Consider the following 17,758-nt stretch of genomic DNA (forward strand, 5'->3'; position numbering starts at 1 on the left):
GAACTGGTTGCGTTTATATTCCTGATCGTATTTATTCATAGAAATTTGTCGTTGAAGTTTTGAGCGTGTTTCTTGAGGAGATTTTGGCCTGGTACCTGTTGACATATCACTATTGTTGGTTGGACTTCTCATTCCAGTATCGGATACTGGCATTTGTAAATTTGCAAGATTGTTCTGTTTGAAATTGTTTTAATCAATTTTTATTGTGACTAAATTCAATAATCAGCTTGCAGAATAAAACTAATCATCTTTTTCTCATTAATATAATACACATAAGAGTACAACTATTAGGTATAATGTAGGTTGAGAAACAATTTTCTTCTTTTTTTACAATATTAAAAAAAATACAAAAAAGTTTGTATAAATTGTTATTTCCAGGTATGAACAAGTTGCAATTATTATCCACTTTCTACGAAACAATTTAAAAATTAAATACTTTATCAATGTCTTGTAGTACAAACTGTTAACACAATCAAAAGAAATCAGCTGATTAAATCCCTCAAGTCATTAGTCACAAATAATTGGCTTCAAATGATTAAAAATATCCCACTCTAAATTAACTGAAATTACGAAAACAGAAGCAAAAAAGTAGCGAAATTGTCACAGAGTATTTTTTTTTTCTCCAATCCAATATCTATCTATCTGTCGTCTGCTAAGCACTCTGTAGATAAGATGTTCCAGGTAGGAAACGTACAGATGTATAGATATTCTAGTGCCAAAACTGTCATCTGCTAAATATTACCGCTAGAACACAATGTATTGTCTGATTCGTCGTTAACTTTTTCTATCATTAGTTTCCCCTAAGTCAGTAGGGGATTGCAGCCTGAATAGATCTATAGCTTGCTTTCTATGTTTTTATACTCGATTACATTTTTCTGATTTTCTGCCAAAAAATTCTCAATGTTTAACATTGGTTAATGGTTTCTCTTTTGTTTCTGCATATATGTTATCAAACTCTTCGTGCAAACTTTGTTGTTTTAGACATAGAAATAATAACCACTAATCATACAAAGGATTATTTAAAAAACAATATTTCAACATATCTAAAGATTCTATCAGTTGATTACATATGTAAAACATAAGTTTATATTTCATTATTTGTAAAATAAATATATATTTGCAATTATCGAGGCAGTAAAAACATATTCAAGAATATTTTTTTGAAATTCTATCAATATCCAAAATCATTAAAAATGCATACCGCAATCAGAAAACATCCTTAAACAGGCGGAAAATTGTACAATAATTTAGTTAAATTGATTAGTTTCATGGAAAACTGTTTTGAATAAACAATTCCACAAGCATTAAAATATTCTAACATGACATGTATTTCCTACAAATATAAAAAATACAATGAACACAAAGTCCCATGAAATAAATGAACCCGTGCACTAAGTTCATGTTAATCAATATAATATGTAGGAACAATTGTTATAAAAACTAATTAGTTTGATCATTTATCCAATCAGAGTTGATTAATCAGTAAGGTCAAGGTTAATAAAAGCAAGAATGCACACATTGATTATGGAGATTTTAGATCACTAGTGTATCCAATATTTCTAAGAGTATGAAGATCAAGATTACAGGTCATTTAAGTTAATATATACTCTCACAGTTTATGTGAAAAATGTGGCAGAGGGTATTGGTCTTTCATGCAATTAAGGATCATGAATGCTACTTATGCTGGTCCATTTTGGTCAAATCCCACCTGCACCCTAAGTGGTGGTTTATCATGAAAGTTGCCAACAGACATCTCATTTTTAAGGACATGTTTTATTTACTTAAAAGTGCCCCCTCCCCTTATCTGATGTCCTAAGAGGGGTACACTGAGTCCCAGTAATGATTGGTATAATTTCTAGTATCCTCATTCTAATTAATAATTGATATGTATCATGCTTGCTTTACTATAAGCAATTTTTTACCCCTCCCCCCTTTTTGTAGGCTTTGCTCTTTGTAATTTGTTAAGATTAAAAGATTAAGGCTGATGATAAGAACTACATGAATTGACTTCAGAATACATTTGATACTGTGGATATTACTTTCTGGTCATACAGACAAATCATTACCATCATGGCTCAGAATAGGAGGAAAATAGGAGTTTTTATGATTATTGATGCCATAAAAGAAAGACATTTAAAATGCAATACTAATAGAGAAATTACTTTGTAATGTATTGAAACTACAGATTTATAGAAAACATAAGGTGAAATAAACAAATGCCAACTACTAGCGCCCTCTGTGATAGCTGTATGTTTTTATTCATGATCTGTAAGTTAACAGATGAAAGGTGATTTGTAGAAAGAGCTGAGGGATTGATTAACTTTAACTTAATTAGAACTTTGTCCATCTGATCTAACATCTGTGTTCTTCTTCAGTTAATTACAAACTTGTGGACTTTATCTCCTTAATATTTATATATTACAAACTTGTGGACATTACCTCCTTAATATTTATATATTACAAACTTGCAGACATTACCTCCTTAATATTTATATATTACAAACTTGCGGACATTATCTTCTTAATATCTTTATATTAACCAGCATAAACTTATTCTGATTAATTAGGTCAGACAGATATATTTTAAAAATTACAAATGTCAGAAAAGTTCTGCTGTATTGTATCGATTGATTGATTGTTGGTAGATTAATGTCCAGTGGCAAATATTAAATACAAATGTCAGAAAGTTCTAATGTATTGTATCGATTGATTGATTGTTGGTAGATTAATGTCCAGTGGCAAATATTAAATACAAATGACAGAAAAGTTCTGCTGTATTGTATCGATTGATTGATTGTTAGTAGATTAATGTCCAGTGGCAAATATTAAATACAAATGACAGAAAAGTTCTGCTGTATTGTATTGATTGATTGATTGATAGATTGTTGGTAGATTAATGTTCAGTGGCAAATATTAAATACAAATGTCAGAAAAGTTCTGCTGTATTGTATTGATTGATTGATTGATTGTTGGTAGATTAATGTCCAGTGGCAAATATTAAATACAAATGTCAGAAAGTTCTAATGTATTGTATCGATTGATTGATTGTTGGTAGATTAATGTCCAGTGGCAAAAATTAAATACAAATGACAGAAAAGTTCTGCTGTATTGTATCGATTGATTGATTGTTGGTAGATTAATGTCCAGTGGCAAATATTAAATACAAATGTCAGAAAAGTTCTGCTGTATTGTATTGATTGATTGATTGATTGTTGGTAGATTAATGTCCAGTGGCAAATATTAAATACAAATTTCAGAAAAGTTCTGCTGTATTGTATTGATTGATTGATTGATAGATTGTTGGTAGATTAATGTTCAGTGGCAAATATTAAATACAAATGACAGAAAAGATCTGCTGTATTGTATTGATTGATTGATTGTTGGTAGATTAATGTCCAGTGGCAAATATTAAATACAAATGACAGAAAAGTTCTGCTGTATTGTATCGATTGATTGATTGTTGGTAGATTAATGTCCAGTGGCAAATATTAAATACAAATGTCAGAAAAGTTCTGCTGTATTGTATTGATTGATTGATTGATTGTTGGTACATTAATGTCCAGTGGCAAATATTAAATACAAATTTCAGAAAAGTTCTGCTGTATTGTATTGATTGATTGATTGATAGATTGTTGGTAGATTAATGTTCAGTGGCAAATATTAAATACAAATGACAGAAAAGATCTGCTGTATTGTATTGATTGATTGATTGTTGGTAGATTAATGTCCAGTGGCAAATATTAAATACAAATGTCAGAAAAGTTCTGCTGTATTGTATCGATTGATTGATTGTTGGTAGATTAATGTCCAGTGGCAAATATTAAATACAAATGTCAGAAAAGTTCTGCTGTATTGTATTGATTGATTGATTGTTGGTAGATTAATGTCCAGTGGCAAATATTAAATACAAATGTCAGAAAAGTTCTGCTGTATTGTATTGATTGATTGATTGATTGTTGGTAGATTAATGTCCAGTGGCAAATATTAAATACAAATGTCAGAAAAGTTCTGTATTGTATTAATTGATTGATTGATTGTTGGTAGATTAATGTCCAGTGGCAAATATTAAATACAAATGTCAGAAAGTTCTGCTGTATTGTATCGATTGATTGATTGTTGGTAGATTAATGTCCAGTGGCAAATATTAAATACAAATGTCAGAAAAGTTCTGCTGTATTGTATTGATTGATTGTTGGTAGATTAATGTCCGGTGGCAAATATTAAATACAAATGTCAGAAAAGTTCTGCTGTATTGTATCGATTGATTGTTGGTAGATTAATGTCCAGTGGCAAATATTAAATACAAATGTCAGAAAAGTTCTGCTGTATTGTATCGATTGATTGATTGTTGGTAGATTAATGTCCAGTGGCAAATATTTAATACAAATGTCAGAAAAGTTCTGATGTATTGTATTGATTGATTGATTGTTGGTAAATTAATGTCCAGTGGCAAATATTTAATACAAATGTCAGAAAAGTTCTGCTGTATTGAATCGATTGATTGGTATTGTATCGATTGATTGTTGGTAGATTAATGTCCAGTGGCAAATATTAAATACAAATGTCAGAAAAGTTCTGTATTGTATTGATTGATTGATTGATTGTTGGTAGATTAATGTCCAGTGGCAAATATTAAATACAAATGTCAGAAAAGTTCTGCTGTATTGTATCGATTGATTGTTGGTAGATTAATGTCCAGTGGCAAATATTAAATACAAATGTCAGAAAAGTTCTGCTGTATTGTATAGATTGATTGATTGTTGGTAGATTAATGTCCAGTGGCAAATATTAAATACAAATGACAGAAAAGTTCTGATGTATTGTATCGATTGATTGATTGTTGGTAGATTAATGTCCGGTGGCAAATATTAAATACAAATGACAGAAAAGTTCTAATGTATTGTATCGATTGATTGATTGTTGGTAGATTAATGTCCAGTGGCAAATATTAAATACAAATGTCAGAAAAGTTCTGCTGTAAGATGTGGTGTGAGTGCCAATGAGACAACTCTCCATCCAAATAACAATTTATAAAAGTAAACCATTATAGGTCAATGTACGGCCTTCAACACGGAGCCTTGGCTCACACCGAACAACAAGCTATAAAGGGCCCCAAAATTACTAGTGTAAAACCATTCAAACGTGAAAAACAATGGTCAAATGTATATTTAGGAGAATCAGGATTTGAATTAAAAGACTTTATTTGAGCCAATTTGCGCTCAAGATGATTTAGAACACCCAAAATTAAGACCCATGAAATTAAATTAAAAAAACCCCAGTGAGAACAGATAGAAATGTTTTATCTATATATAATGTGTGTGCCACACGAAGATGTATTAAACAGAATCAAACAACTAGGAGTAGAATCAGGAAGTATGTAGCATACATTAAACATAAAATATAAAATATTACAAAACCAAACCAAACACGCATGGCACAATCACTAAAGATGGAAATAAATTAAAAAATAAAAATAAAACCACACTAGGCATCCCCTGTGATCCATTGTTTATAGATTGGGAGAGAATTATGTTCCTGGATTGTGAAGAGACAATTGGTTTTTTCCTCAATTCAAATGTCATGTTTTTGCCTTAGGTTAAACAATTACCATCTAAATCATGACTGAAATAAATGTAAAACTTTCGCCTACAAATTTTGTCATATCTTACACAGAGATAATAGATCTAAAGTCAGGAAAAAATTACTTTACTCTTCTATTTGCTGACAATAGTTTAGTTAGAAATCAATACCATTAATTATTCATAAATAAAAATTGGAAGTTAAATAAAACACAGCCAGCAAACTAACAATATAATGTATTTCCAACTAATCTGTCACATTACATGTTTGAAATTATAGAGATAACGGTATTTTCCTTTTTATGCTATAAATTTTTGCTTAGCCTTTTTTGTAGTTGGATTGTTGTTTCCTTGACCATAAACCTACATTTACTTTAAATCTAGACTTCATGTGGGTTTGTTGTGTTGTTGTTTCCTTGACCAATGATAAACCTACATTTACTTTAAATCTAGACTTCATGTGGGTTTGTTGTGTTGTTGTGTTGATGTGTTGCTGTCTAATGTGAATACCCCACATCTTCTTTAATTAATACAAAATTTATTGCTATTATCAACCTCAGTAATTTTTATGACCTATGTGCCCTAGGACCCCAAATCTTCTTATACTGTTAACTAAGAAATCACTGCAAGTTTTTTTTTATAAATGTGAACAATCCTACTGGGTGAGGATAGCAATAATAAGAACTGATATTTTGATAGTGAATACATAAATCTGTTTATATCAGCTTTTCTGAAATTGCAATAATCAATCTTGTATTTTTATCTAATCTCCAAAAATTGCAATAATAAATGCACTAAATAATGTCTGAATTTACAGCCTTCATATCCCATTTATTGCTGTTCTCAACTTTAGTAATTGTTGCGGCCAATGAATGCTCAGACCTGATAAAGGACATGCATGACGACCATCTACAGAAGACAACAAATACATCAGATAATATGATATCAGATAATATCTTGGCCAATTGATTCAGCATCTACAAACTAACAAATTACCGAAACAAGAAATTGACCATAATCTGAGGATTACTAAAACATCATGTTTGGACGAGAAGTACCGAGAAGTAATGCCATATTTACATAACTGGTGACAAATATCTATCATAGGATGAGTCTCTCAAGCTCTAAATAACAGTTATAATTGTTATATGTATAATAACTACAAAGTTCCTTTACATAATACGTAACAGAAATAAATGGTTAAGTATTTATTTCTCATTAAAATGTTTTTCTGATTTTGTCAGTACAAATAAATAAAAATAATTACAAAGCCTTCAACAACAGCTTCAACTCTTATGTTATTGTCCATTGATCTGTAAATTTCATGTTTGTTTATAAATTTGTTTGTATTTCACAAAATGTCAAACCCATTATTTTGTTTTCTCAAAAGTATTGTATTTTTTGCCTTATTTAGTTTGAATAAAGAAAGCAAATATTGGAATTTGGAAAGCCCTTGTGTGGGACATGATAAAGTTCTCCTTTCCAGTGAGTCTGGTCATAAAATAAAAGCTCCAGCTAATTCAGTCCAGTAAGGTAATTATGTGGTCAAATAATAAAAGCCTTAGACATGTCAACATCTATTTTATTCAAGTAACCCTAGAGTTAGGCAAACTTATAAAATCCTTTGATTTTTTAGGTTGACCATAATTCATAACTATCAATTTAGTTTTTTTTTTGGTGTATTACCTATAAAATTACATAATTTTAAGTTTTTTAAAAATATTGCATTTTTGTTAAAAATATAAACATAAACTTAATTTGTTTGTCCCTCTAAGTACACATTTGTATCTTATAATGTAATAAACTTGTTAAACATCCTAATGTGTTTTTCTGATTAAAGTTTCTATGGCATGCATAGAAACTATAAAGTTATAGATGATAAAAATTTAAATCATAAAACTTCAAAGTTTAACACGGAAATTGGTTACTCCTATTTAGTCCTTACTTTTTAATTAGCACTCTGACAAGGAATATTTCATTTTACTGTTTTTTTTGTTATTATATAATGTTTTCTAGTATAATATTGTTATGTATTGACAAATATGCATGTTTATATAAAGAAGATGTGGTATGAGTGCCAATGAGACAACTCTGCATCCTACTCACAATGTATAAAAACTCAATAGTAATAGGCCAAAGTACTGCCTTCAACACGTAAACTTGGCTGTTAATGAAGAGAAAACTATAAAGGGCCCATAACAATTTGAACAGAAAAAGCAATGGTCTAATCTATATAAACTAGAGGCTCTCAAGAGCCTGTATCGCTCACCTGACTCTACTTGGGTTTTTGAAATCATATAAAAACAGATAAAATTTGGCTACAAAGTAAAAACACCTGGCCAGCACCTCATAAAGAAAGGAACATTCATGCTATGTTTGATTTCATTCAATTCTGTGGTTCTCTACAAGAAGACTTTTGTATGCATTTCCCATAGGGTCCTATGTTAAACTAAGCCCCCTGCTGGCAGCCATCTTGGATGATGGATCGGAGACAAAGAAACAACACTTGGTCAGCATCTCATAAGGAAGATTCATGCTATATTTGGTTTCATTCCATTCAGTGGTTCTCTAAAAGATGTCATTTGTATGCATTTCCCATAGGGTCCTATGTTAAACTAAGTCCCCCCTCTGGCGGCCATCTTGAATGATGGATCAGCTACAAAGTAACAACACTTGGTCAGCACCTCATAAGGAACATTTATGCCATGTTTGGTTTCATTCCATTCAGTGGTTCTCTAAAAGATGTCATTTGTATGCATTTCCCATAGGGTCCTATGTTAAACTAAGTCCCCCCTCTGGCGGCCATCTTGAATGATGGATCAGCTACAAAGTAACAACACTTGGTCAGCACCTCATAAGGAACATTTATGCCATGTTTGGTTTCATTCCATTCAGTGGTTCTCTAAAAGAAGTCATTTGTATGAATTTCCCATGGGTGCTATGTTAAACTAAGTCCCCAACTGAGGGCCATCTTGGATGATGGATCGGCTACAAAGTAACAACACTTGGTCAGCACCTCATGAGGAACATTCATGTCATGTTTGGTTTCATTCCATTCAGTGGTTCTCTAGAAGAAGTCATTTGCATGCATTTCCCATAGGGTCCTATGTTAAACTAAGTACCCCGCTGGCAGCCATCTTGGATGATGGATCAGCTACAAAGTAACAACACTTGGTCAGCACCTCATAAGGAACCTTCATGCCATGTTTGGTTTCATTCTATTAAGTGGTTCTCTAGAAGAAGTCATTTGCATGCATTTCCCATAGGGTCCTATGTTAAACTATGTCCCCCCGCTGGTGGCCATCTTGGATGATGGATCGGCTACAAAGTAACAACACTTGGTCAGCACCTCATAAGGAACCTTCATGCCATATTTGGTTTCATTCCATTCAGTGGTTCTCTAGAAGAAGTCATTTGTATGTATTTCCCATAGGGTCCTATGTTAAACTAAGTCCCCCGCTGGCGGCCATCTTGGATGATGGATCTGCTACAAAGTAACAACTCTTGGTCAGCACTTCAAAAGGAACCTTCGTGCCATGTTTGGTTTCATTCTATTCAGTGGTTCTCTAGAAGAAGTCATTTGTATGCATTTTCCATAGGGTCCTATGTTAAACTAAGTACCCCGCTAGCGGCCATCTTGGATGATGGATTGGCTACAAAGTAACAACACTTGGTCAGCACCTCATAAGGAACATTCATGTCATGTTTGGTTTCAATCCATTCAGTGGTTCTCTAAAAGAAGTCATTTGTATGCATTTCCCATAGGGTCCTATGTTAAACTAAGTCGCCCGCTGGCGTCTTGGATGATGGATCGGCTACAAAGTAAGTCATGTCATGTTTGGTTTCATTCCATTCAGTGGTTCTCTAGAAGAAGTCATTTGTATGCATTTCCCATAGGGTCCTATGTTAAACTAAGTCCCCTGCTGGTGGCCATCTTGGATTATGGATCGGCTACAAAGAAACAACACTTGGTCAGCACCTCATAAGGAACATTCATGCCATGTTTGGTGTCATTCCATTCAGTGGTTCTCTAGAAGAAGTTCAAAATGTAAAAAGTTAACGACGACGACGGATGACGGACAACAGACGCCAAGTGATGAGAAAAGCTCACTTGGCCCTTTGGGCCAGGTGAGCTAAAAAAAGGAAATTTTTGTTTTGTAGATTTGCCTTTTTGTGTAAAAGGTCTTTTTATTTAAAAGCAAATTCAACTAAGGATATTTGAGTGAACTCTGCATTCATTCGTCTAGCCCATTAAACACTTGTGCTATTATAAACTTCCTTATTTCAAGGAAAAACTTTTTTTACAGATATATCACTAAATTCTCTATCAAGAGGGTTTAATATGTAAAAGCCAACCCTTACATCAGATGTTGAGGTACTTTCCAACGTTTCCAAGTAATCAAACAGGTTTTCTTTCTCTCCCCAAGTTGAAAGTTTATTTTTTTGGCAACAAAAATAAGAACAATCATAACATCAGATTCTTTGGAATTTATTAAATATTACAACATAAAAAAAACTGATGCACTATCAAATATCAAAGAACTTACTCTATCTGCAGTTTTACTTATCTAAAATTGTAGAACGTATTTGTGTGAGGTTTCATCAATTGTCTCAACATAACCCATGAACAGTGGAGGGTGACAAGCTCTAGACATGACCATTATTCCACTTATGACATAAAGTGTGGATATAAAAGTATATATATATATATATATAGACAAATCAATTAATAAAAAAGAAGATGTGGTATGATTGTCAACTCTCCAGCAAAGAACAAATAATAAATAGGTTAACAAGTGTATCATGTCCTCTGGATAATTTTATCAAGTGCTCCAATCCTTTTCATTTTGTATATATAAAACCTGCCAGGGAGATTGTAAAGATACATCATGACTGACAACAAGCTAGAGATAAAATAGACATCACACGTCATCTAACTCATGACAGCTTTTAACAAAGCCAAGCTAAGAATAGGGTTACACATAACTTGTACATACACTCTGGTGCATTCAAATCAAAGCCATTAAATTATTGGTTTTCTTCAGTCCAAGGATAACATTATTCATCTTAGATAAACAAAAATCAAAATCTGAAAAGTCGTCCCTACCTCCCAAAATCAAGTTGCTCCCTATTAAAATGCAGTCATCACAAAGTTTGATACTATTTAAATGATGGCAATTTGCTTGTTTATAAATTTAACAATATAATCAAAAATTAAAAATCTACATTAAAGGGCAATAACTCAAATATAAAGTCCATTCAGAGTTGCCTTGATATTTGGTGCTGACAGTTACTTTTTTTCTGACAACTATACATATAGTTTGAATCACAAATGGCAAAAATACTCAAATTTGTCTATCAAAAGTCATTATTTAAGGGCAATCACTCTTGTAAGAAGTCAACTTTTCCCATAAGTTACTTTTGACATGTATCAACTAATTATTTCCGACATATATAATTTTAACCCATAATTACCTTTGACATATATTGACTAATGAATGTGATATATCCTGGTTCTGTGTGATGTATGACGTTAGCTCCGCAGCCTCTCTTTGAAGTAAAGCTCGTTTTTCTACCAAAGCCATATCTGTAGATTTGTCAATGATTAATTGGTTTTGACATAGGCAAGTACAGTCCTGAAAAAATAGGTTTTACAGTCAGATTAAAAAAATAACATTTCTGTAAAAAGCACCAAAATATTTATAAATTTCAATGAGTTCCAAAAAGATATTGAAGCAATATATCATTCAAATATGCTTGTTTAAACACTTGTTTGAATTGTTTTACACTAGTAATTTTGGGGCCCTATAATTAAAATTGAGAATGGAAATGGGGAATATGTCAAAGAGACAACAACCCGACCATAGAACAGACAACAGCAGAAGGTCACCAACAGGTCTTCAATGCAGCGAGAAATTCCCGCACCCAGACTTTACTTTTTACATCAGAGGCCCCTGAGGGGCCTCGGGTGTATTGCCATCGCCTACTTTTCAATTCGCGCAAAGATCAAAGAGATGCATATATAATTAGTTTTGGAATAATAACCGACTTTATAGACCCGCGGACCTATATAGTGCAGAATAAAATTCCGTATCACTTCTTTTAAACTCATGTTTTCAATGGATACTCAGTTTTTTTAATTTTTCTTAATGCAAAATTTATAATATGAAAATGTTTTGTCGTTAGAAATATTTGTATTTTAATCAAACGATCTTCAATATCAAAAAATTGTTGTTGCGGATGAATACCACGAGTGCGCAAGAGGGCAAGAGCGAGTGTGTAAAAAATCGAGAGGAAATCAATTCACACATTTTATATATGATTTATACACAGAAAGGTAATTATATTTCAATTATTTGATTTGGAGTAACCTTTTTAAACCGTTTGTAGCATATATTTGTCTATAATATTAACGTAGCAAAACCAGGAAAATTTAATCTGTCATAATATTAAAATAAATTATCAGGTCACGTCCCCCGCAGCCATTTTGAAAATACCAGCAGATTGGGTAGGAGTAACAAGAACCTGCAAGGCCTTTAAAGATAAGGTTACTATTTGTGTATTTTTTATAACAACAATTTGTTTTTATAAAGATCTCAACAATTTTTTGAGTTAAATTTCTTTTCTTCGTAAATAACAAGTAGATTGATCACTTGGACACACACACGGAACTATTTTCTGTTTTTTAAGATACTGTTTCGGATTTCGCTCCTTCTCCGACTTAGTTTGTTGCATTAGTATATGTGAATATGTCCCCTTGACTGGAAAATACGCGGAATTTGTAATGACTTTGACTATGTCTATGTAAGTAATTCTAATATATAATTATTGGTTGAATTTATTGTTTATATAATATTCAGAGAAGACTTTTTCTTCTTCCTATAGAGTTGGGACTCTTTTTGAGTGTATAAAGACTCTTGCTCGTAAAATCAAGAGTCTTACTTTACACTGAAATGTCAGAATTTGGGTTAATCACATTTACTGAATTACTATAGATATATTGGGAGAAACCTTACAGTTTTGGAGATATAAATATAGATTAACTGTCCTGTTTTTTAAGTCTTCCTTAGCTTGCAGTATTGTATTATTTTGACCATATATGACATGTATCGCCAAAATTATATGATAATTTGATGACATACTTGTGCTTATCATTCTCTACAGCAATTTAATTTAAATGTGTAACCATATCCATGTCAAATTTTAGTAACTTATATTAGACATTTGTTCACACATACATGCATATGTGCATATGAGAACTTGAATTGAGCAAATATGATTAGTTATATCTATGAGAAATACAATCAGTTAACTTTATCTATGAGCACCCATGAGATTTTAAATTGAGCAAATATGATCAGTTATATGTTGAGTAAAATTTGAGCTAGATCTACTCAATTGAGTTAGATATATATCAATATTGAGACTAATATACATTTAAATGGTTATTTGAGCACACATGAGCCTATTTATACTATTGAGAGCAATATTGGGATACTGCATAAGCAAACTAAGCAAATCTTTATTGAGACAAACCTATGAGCGCTATATTTTTAAATTTGTTCTTGACAATTTTTTGTTTATTTTTAAAAAAAAATATAGGGACAACAGAGTTGGTGTATGTGGGTTCGATTCCCACCCTAGGCATTCATTTATATTGGCTGGTGCAAAGCGGGCAGTTTAGCTTAGTGGCCCCACACTGACTCTGTTGTTCATATGTTACTTAAAAAAATTAGGCGGCATCGTTCAGGTCTTGCCATCTTTATTTTTCTATTCGAAAATCAGACACAACAAAACCATTGAATAATTGTGAAAATTATACCACAGATAACTATGGTAAAACTTTAATTGTTTTTGGCATAATTAAACTTGGCTGCCATCCAAGATCTAAAACGTTTTTATATTGATGAATTATATATATCAGATTTGGATTCTTTTGGTTACAAAACATTTTGGATGGTACATGTAGGTAGCGGCCAAATCTTTATTCCTAAAGGCTTAAAGCTTTCAGGTCTGAAAATTGCCCAAAATCATCACATTTTGACAAATTTGGAACATATAATGTACTTTTATGAAAAGAACTGATTTATTGAGTGTTAAGACTTTTGAAATAGACCCAAATTACGAACCAAATTGAGAACTTTTTGGAGTTTTATAGTTTAGGCTATTTTGGGCAATAAGTGAAACTTGTCCTTTGAATCAGTGGTTTCACAATAACCATTATATACTAAGTATCTGTTAAAAGATAGCTCTTTCACAGTACATTGTTAAACTTAAAGATAATTATATACCGACAATGACCAATATTAATGATGGAATGAGATTATACATGTATATATACTGTTTTATATTGTTACATGTACATACATAAATGAAAATTAAAACCAAACTGTTGTCATTATTCATAAAAAAAGAAAAGGGAGGTATGATTGGTATAAATCAGACACCAGCTCTAGACAAAATGATGAAAAAGAAATAAAGCTTATAACCATACAACATTTTTACAATCAGAAAAAAACTATACATAAATCAGTTAGAAATAGCCATGAAATGTCAAATGTTAAACAATATATACAAGAAAACTAATGGCCACATCAATGTACAATCAGGAAATCAAGATATACACCAAAAAATTACAAGGCCTGTTTTACAGGTTTCTTACAAAGGACCGACACATTCATATGGTAGTTGTGTTCTATATGTATAGTGCAAAATGTTCTCATTGCTAAACCAGTGGTATCCAAAGTATTAAATCCAGAACAAAGTAAAAAAAACCTAACAGTTGAAAAACTATCCAAATGTTGTGATATTCAATTAACAAAAATACCATCATTAGCAAATGGCTATCTACATATAATACATTGCAATATTTACAATGAACCATTTAATAATTAAAAACCAATTGTTCAAAGAACAATTGAAGGTCTTTCCACAAGTGAAGATCTATTTTATTATCAAAATATTAAAAATCAATCTAAAATGTCAGTTCCTATGGCTTTATAATATATAAATATGAATTTAAAGCAAAGGTCAAAATCTAGAACGTGCAAATTACCTATGACCTTGACCTCAATTTCAAGGTCATAAACCAAGGATCTCAAATCAAAAGACCCTAGGTCTTTATTATGTATGGTTAATGAGTTATATGACTTTACGCATAATTCTAAATATAAGATGGGCAAAAACTCCTATTTATTGTTTACGCACCCTTTCAACAAAAATTCATAAGTAACGGCATGTCGCAACTAACAATTTGGTGAAAATAAGATGTAGATATGTTATAAGGTTTTGAAAATAAGTAAAAATAAGCCAAAATAAAAAATTTAGAATATGACCTTGACCCTTGACCTTGACCTAATTTTCATTTTTTTTGGACCAAGGATCTCAAATTAAAAGACCCTAGGTCTCTATCACTTATGGTTTACCAGTTAGAAATGCAAATCACTTATATCAAATACATAAGGGGGAATAACTCTCATATGGAGTATCAGGATAGCTTCGGTTAAAACTAAACTCCGAATCCTGAAGATGTAACGAGCAATTTGGTAAAATAAATTTGTCGTAATCTTTTACGGTTGCGAAGGAGTAGTGGCCACAAGAAAAACAGTGTTTGGGGAGATAACTCTTACTGTGCGGTTGTCAGTTTTAAAGGGTATAAACTATACGATATCATATTCCAAATATCTAAGCGACATCTTTTGAAACAACAAAATTACGCAAGAAAAAAAATTAGGCGGAAGAAAAAAAAAATAATAATCAGAACAAAATCAATAGGTCTTTCCAAGGAAAGGTGGAAAGACCTAATTAGAAAACAGAACCTACAATGTACATGTATAGCTGCTAATTTAAAAAAAAAATATAATGGATAAATGATTGACTGTGTTACAATAAAACCAAGATACAAATGTAACTCAGTGAAGCTATTTATGAACATTTAAAGAGTTTGTGTTGACTGCAACAAAAATCTAGAATAAGGGATAGTAATCTTGCTGTGTTAACATCCATTTAATTAGCAATTGATCCAAAAGCTTAATGTTTCAGAAAAAAGACCTGGATACTACATGTACAAACATTGTTAATTAATGCCATTTGTAGAGCAGGATCTGCTTACCCATCCGGAGCACTGAGATCACCTGTTTTGGTGGGGTTCGTGTTGCTCAGTCTTTAGTTTTCTATGTTGTTTCTAGTGTACTTTTATTTGTATGCATGTCTTTTTCAGTTTTAGTCATGGAATTGTAAGTTTATTTTCCATTTATGAGTTTGCTGTTCATCTGGTATCTTTAGCCCCAAAGTTTCCCCTGGGTCAATTATTTTTTTCCCACCTCTTTCGCCAAAACAATATATTTTTCCCCACTTTATTTTTTAATTAGCCACAATATTACAATTTATCTGTTTTGATATGATTGTCTTGAACCTCTTTTTCATAGTTCAGTGAGTGACTATATAGCTACTTGAAGAATTGTTTGCTATGTTGATTCTCTATTATAAGTTATACGCTAACGATTTTTGTATGTGTGCAACTATATGGTCATAATGCCAATCTAACAGTTCTCATTTGACCAAGTAATCATTGATAATTCACAAAGTTAAGTTTCCTAGTTCAAGTCAGTATCTCAGATATGATAGCATATTATATTTAATATTTGCACTATATTGTATGGTGAACATATCTGTCTGGTAGGTATAATATAAACACCTGTCATTTATCAATAATTCAACACAACTTGAGGTCCTCTGATGTTCAGTACTTCAGTACTTTGATTATACATTGTGATTTGGATGGAAATTTGTCTCATTGGCACTTATTCAATATCTTCTTATTTATATTATTAGCACTGAAGGATAAAGATTACTTTCATTTTGCAATATGACGACTAGTTAAACATTGTAACGTGTCATTAACAATGGAACATACTCAAGCTACATTTATTGTAACGTATCATTAACAATGGAACATACTCAAGCTTCATTTATTGTAACGTATCATTAACAATGGAACATACTCAAGCTACATTTATTGTAACGTATCATTAACAATGGAACATACTCAAGCTTCATTTATTGTAACGTATCATTAACAATGGAACATACTCAAGCTACATTTATTGTAACGTATCATTAACAATGGAACATACTCAAGCAACATTTATTGTAACGTATCATTAACAATGGAACATACTCAAGCAACATTTATTGTAACGTATCATTAACAATGGAACATACTCAAGCAACATTTATTGTAACGTATCATTAACAATGGAACATACTCAAGCAACATTTATTGTAACGTATCATTAACAATAGAACATACTCAAGCAACATTTATTGTAACGTATCATTAACAATGGAACATACTCAAGCAACATTTATTGTAACGTATCATTAACAATGGAACATACTCAAGCTTCATTTATTGTAACGTATCATTAACAATGGAACATACTCAAGCAACATTTATTGTAACGTATCATTAACAATGGAACATACTCAAGCAACATTTATTGTAACATATCATTAACAATGGAACATACTCAAGCTACATTTATTGTAACGTATCATTAACAATAGAACATACTCAAGCAACATTTATTGTAACGTATCATTAACAATAGAACATACTCAAGCAACATTTATTGTAACGTATCATTAACAATAGAACATACTCAAGCTACATTTATTGTAACGTATCATTAACAATAGAACATACTCAAGCAACATTTATTGTAACGTATCATTAACAATAGAACATACTCAAGCAACATTTATTGTAACGTATCATTAACAATAGAACATACTCAAGCTACATTTATTGTAACGTATAATTAACAATGGAACATACTCAAGCTACATTTTTAATTTCAGTTATCTTTCTTTTCCCAAAATTATTGAACTATATTTTTAGCCAGATAGATTCATCCACCATGAGAAACTTATGTTATTTTCATTTAAATAGTTTTCTTGACAAGTATAGTTATACACATACACATATTAACTTGAGAAATCTAGGTATATTTCATTCATAAAGTGCTTGCCATAGATTTGAAAATGTACACATCATTGCACTATATTGTTGTGCTCTCAAAAGTAGAGATGAGGCTTGGAGAATATATCTATCAACTATCAAGCCAGTAGCATAAAGGTTTTGATTGCATAAAATGGTCATCCCTACCCAAAATTTG

At 31.5% G+C, this 17,758-nt stretch overlaps 1 protein-coding gene across 1 annotated transcript in view; it reads right to left on the reverse strand.

The window, feature by feature from the left end:
• The window catches only part of LOC143082118 (uncharacterized), a 153,321-nt gene that overhangs the window by 84,292 nt on the left and 51,271 nt on the right, over positions 1–17,758 (reverse strand). The window contains exon 8 of the mRNA XM_076257675.1: positions 11,055–11,215. Coding sequence (XP_076113790.1) covers positions 11,055–11,215 — 161 coding nt within the window. The remainder of the gene's footprint in view (positions 1–11,054; positions 11,216–17,758) is intronic.

This window comes from Mytilus galloprovincialis, chromosome 7 (genome assembly GCF_965363235.1).
Source record: "Mytilus galloprovincialis chromosome 7, xbMytGall1.hap1.1, whole genome shotgun sequence".
Taxonomy (NCBI): Eukaryota; Metazoa; Mollusca; class Bivalvia; order Mytilida; family Mytilidae; genus Mytilus; species Mytilus galloprovincialis.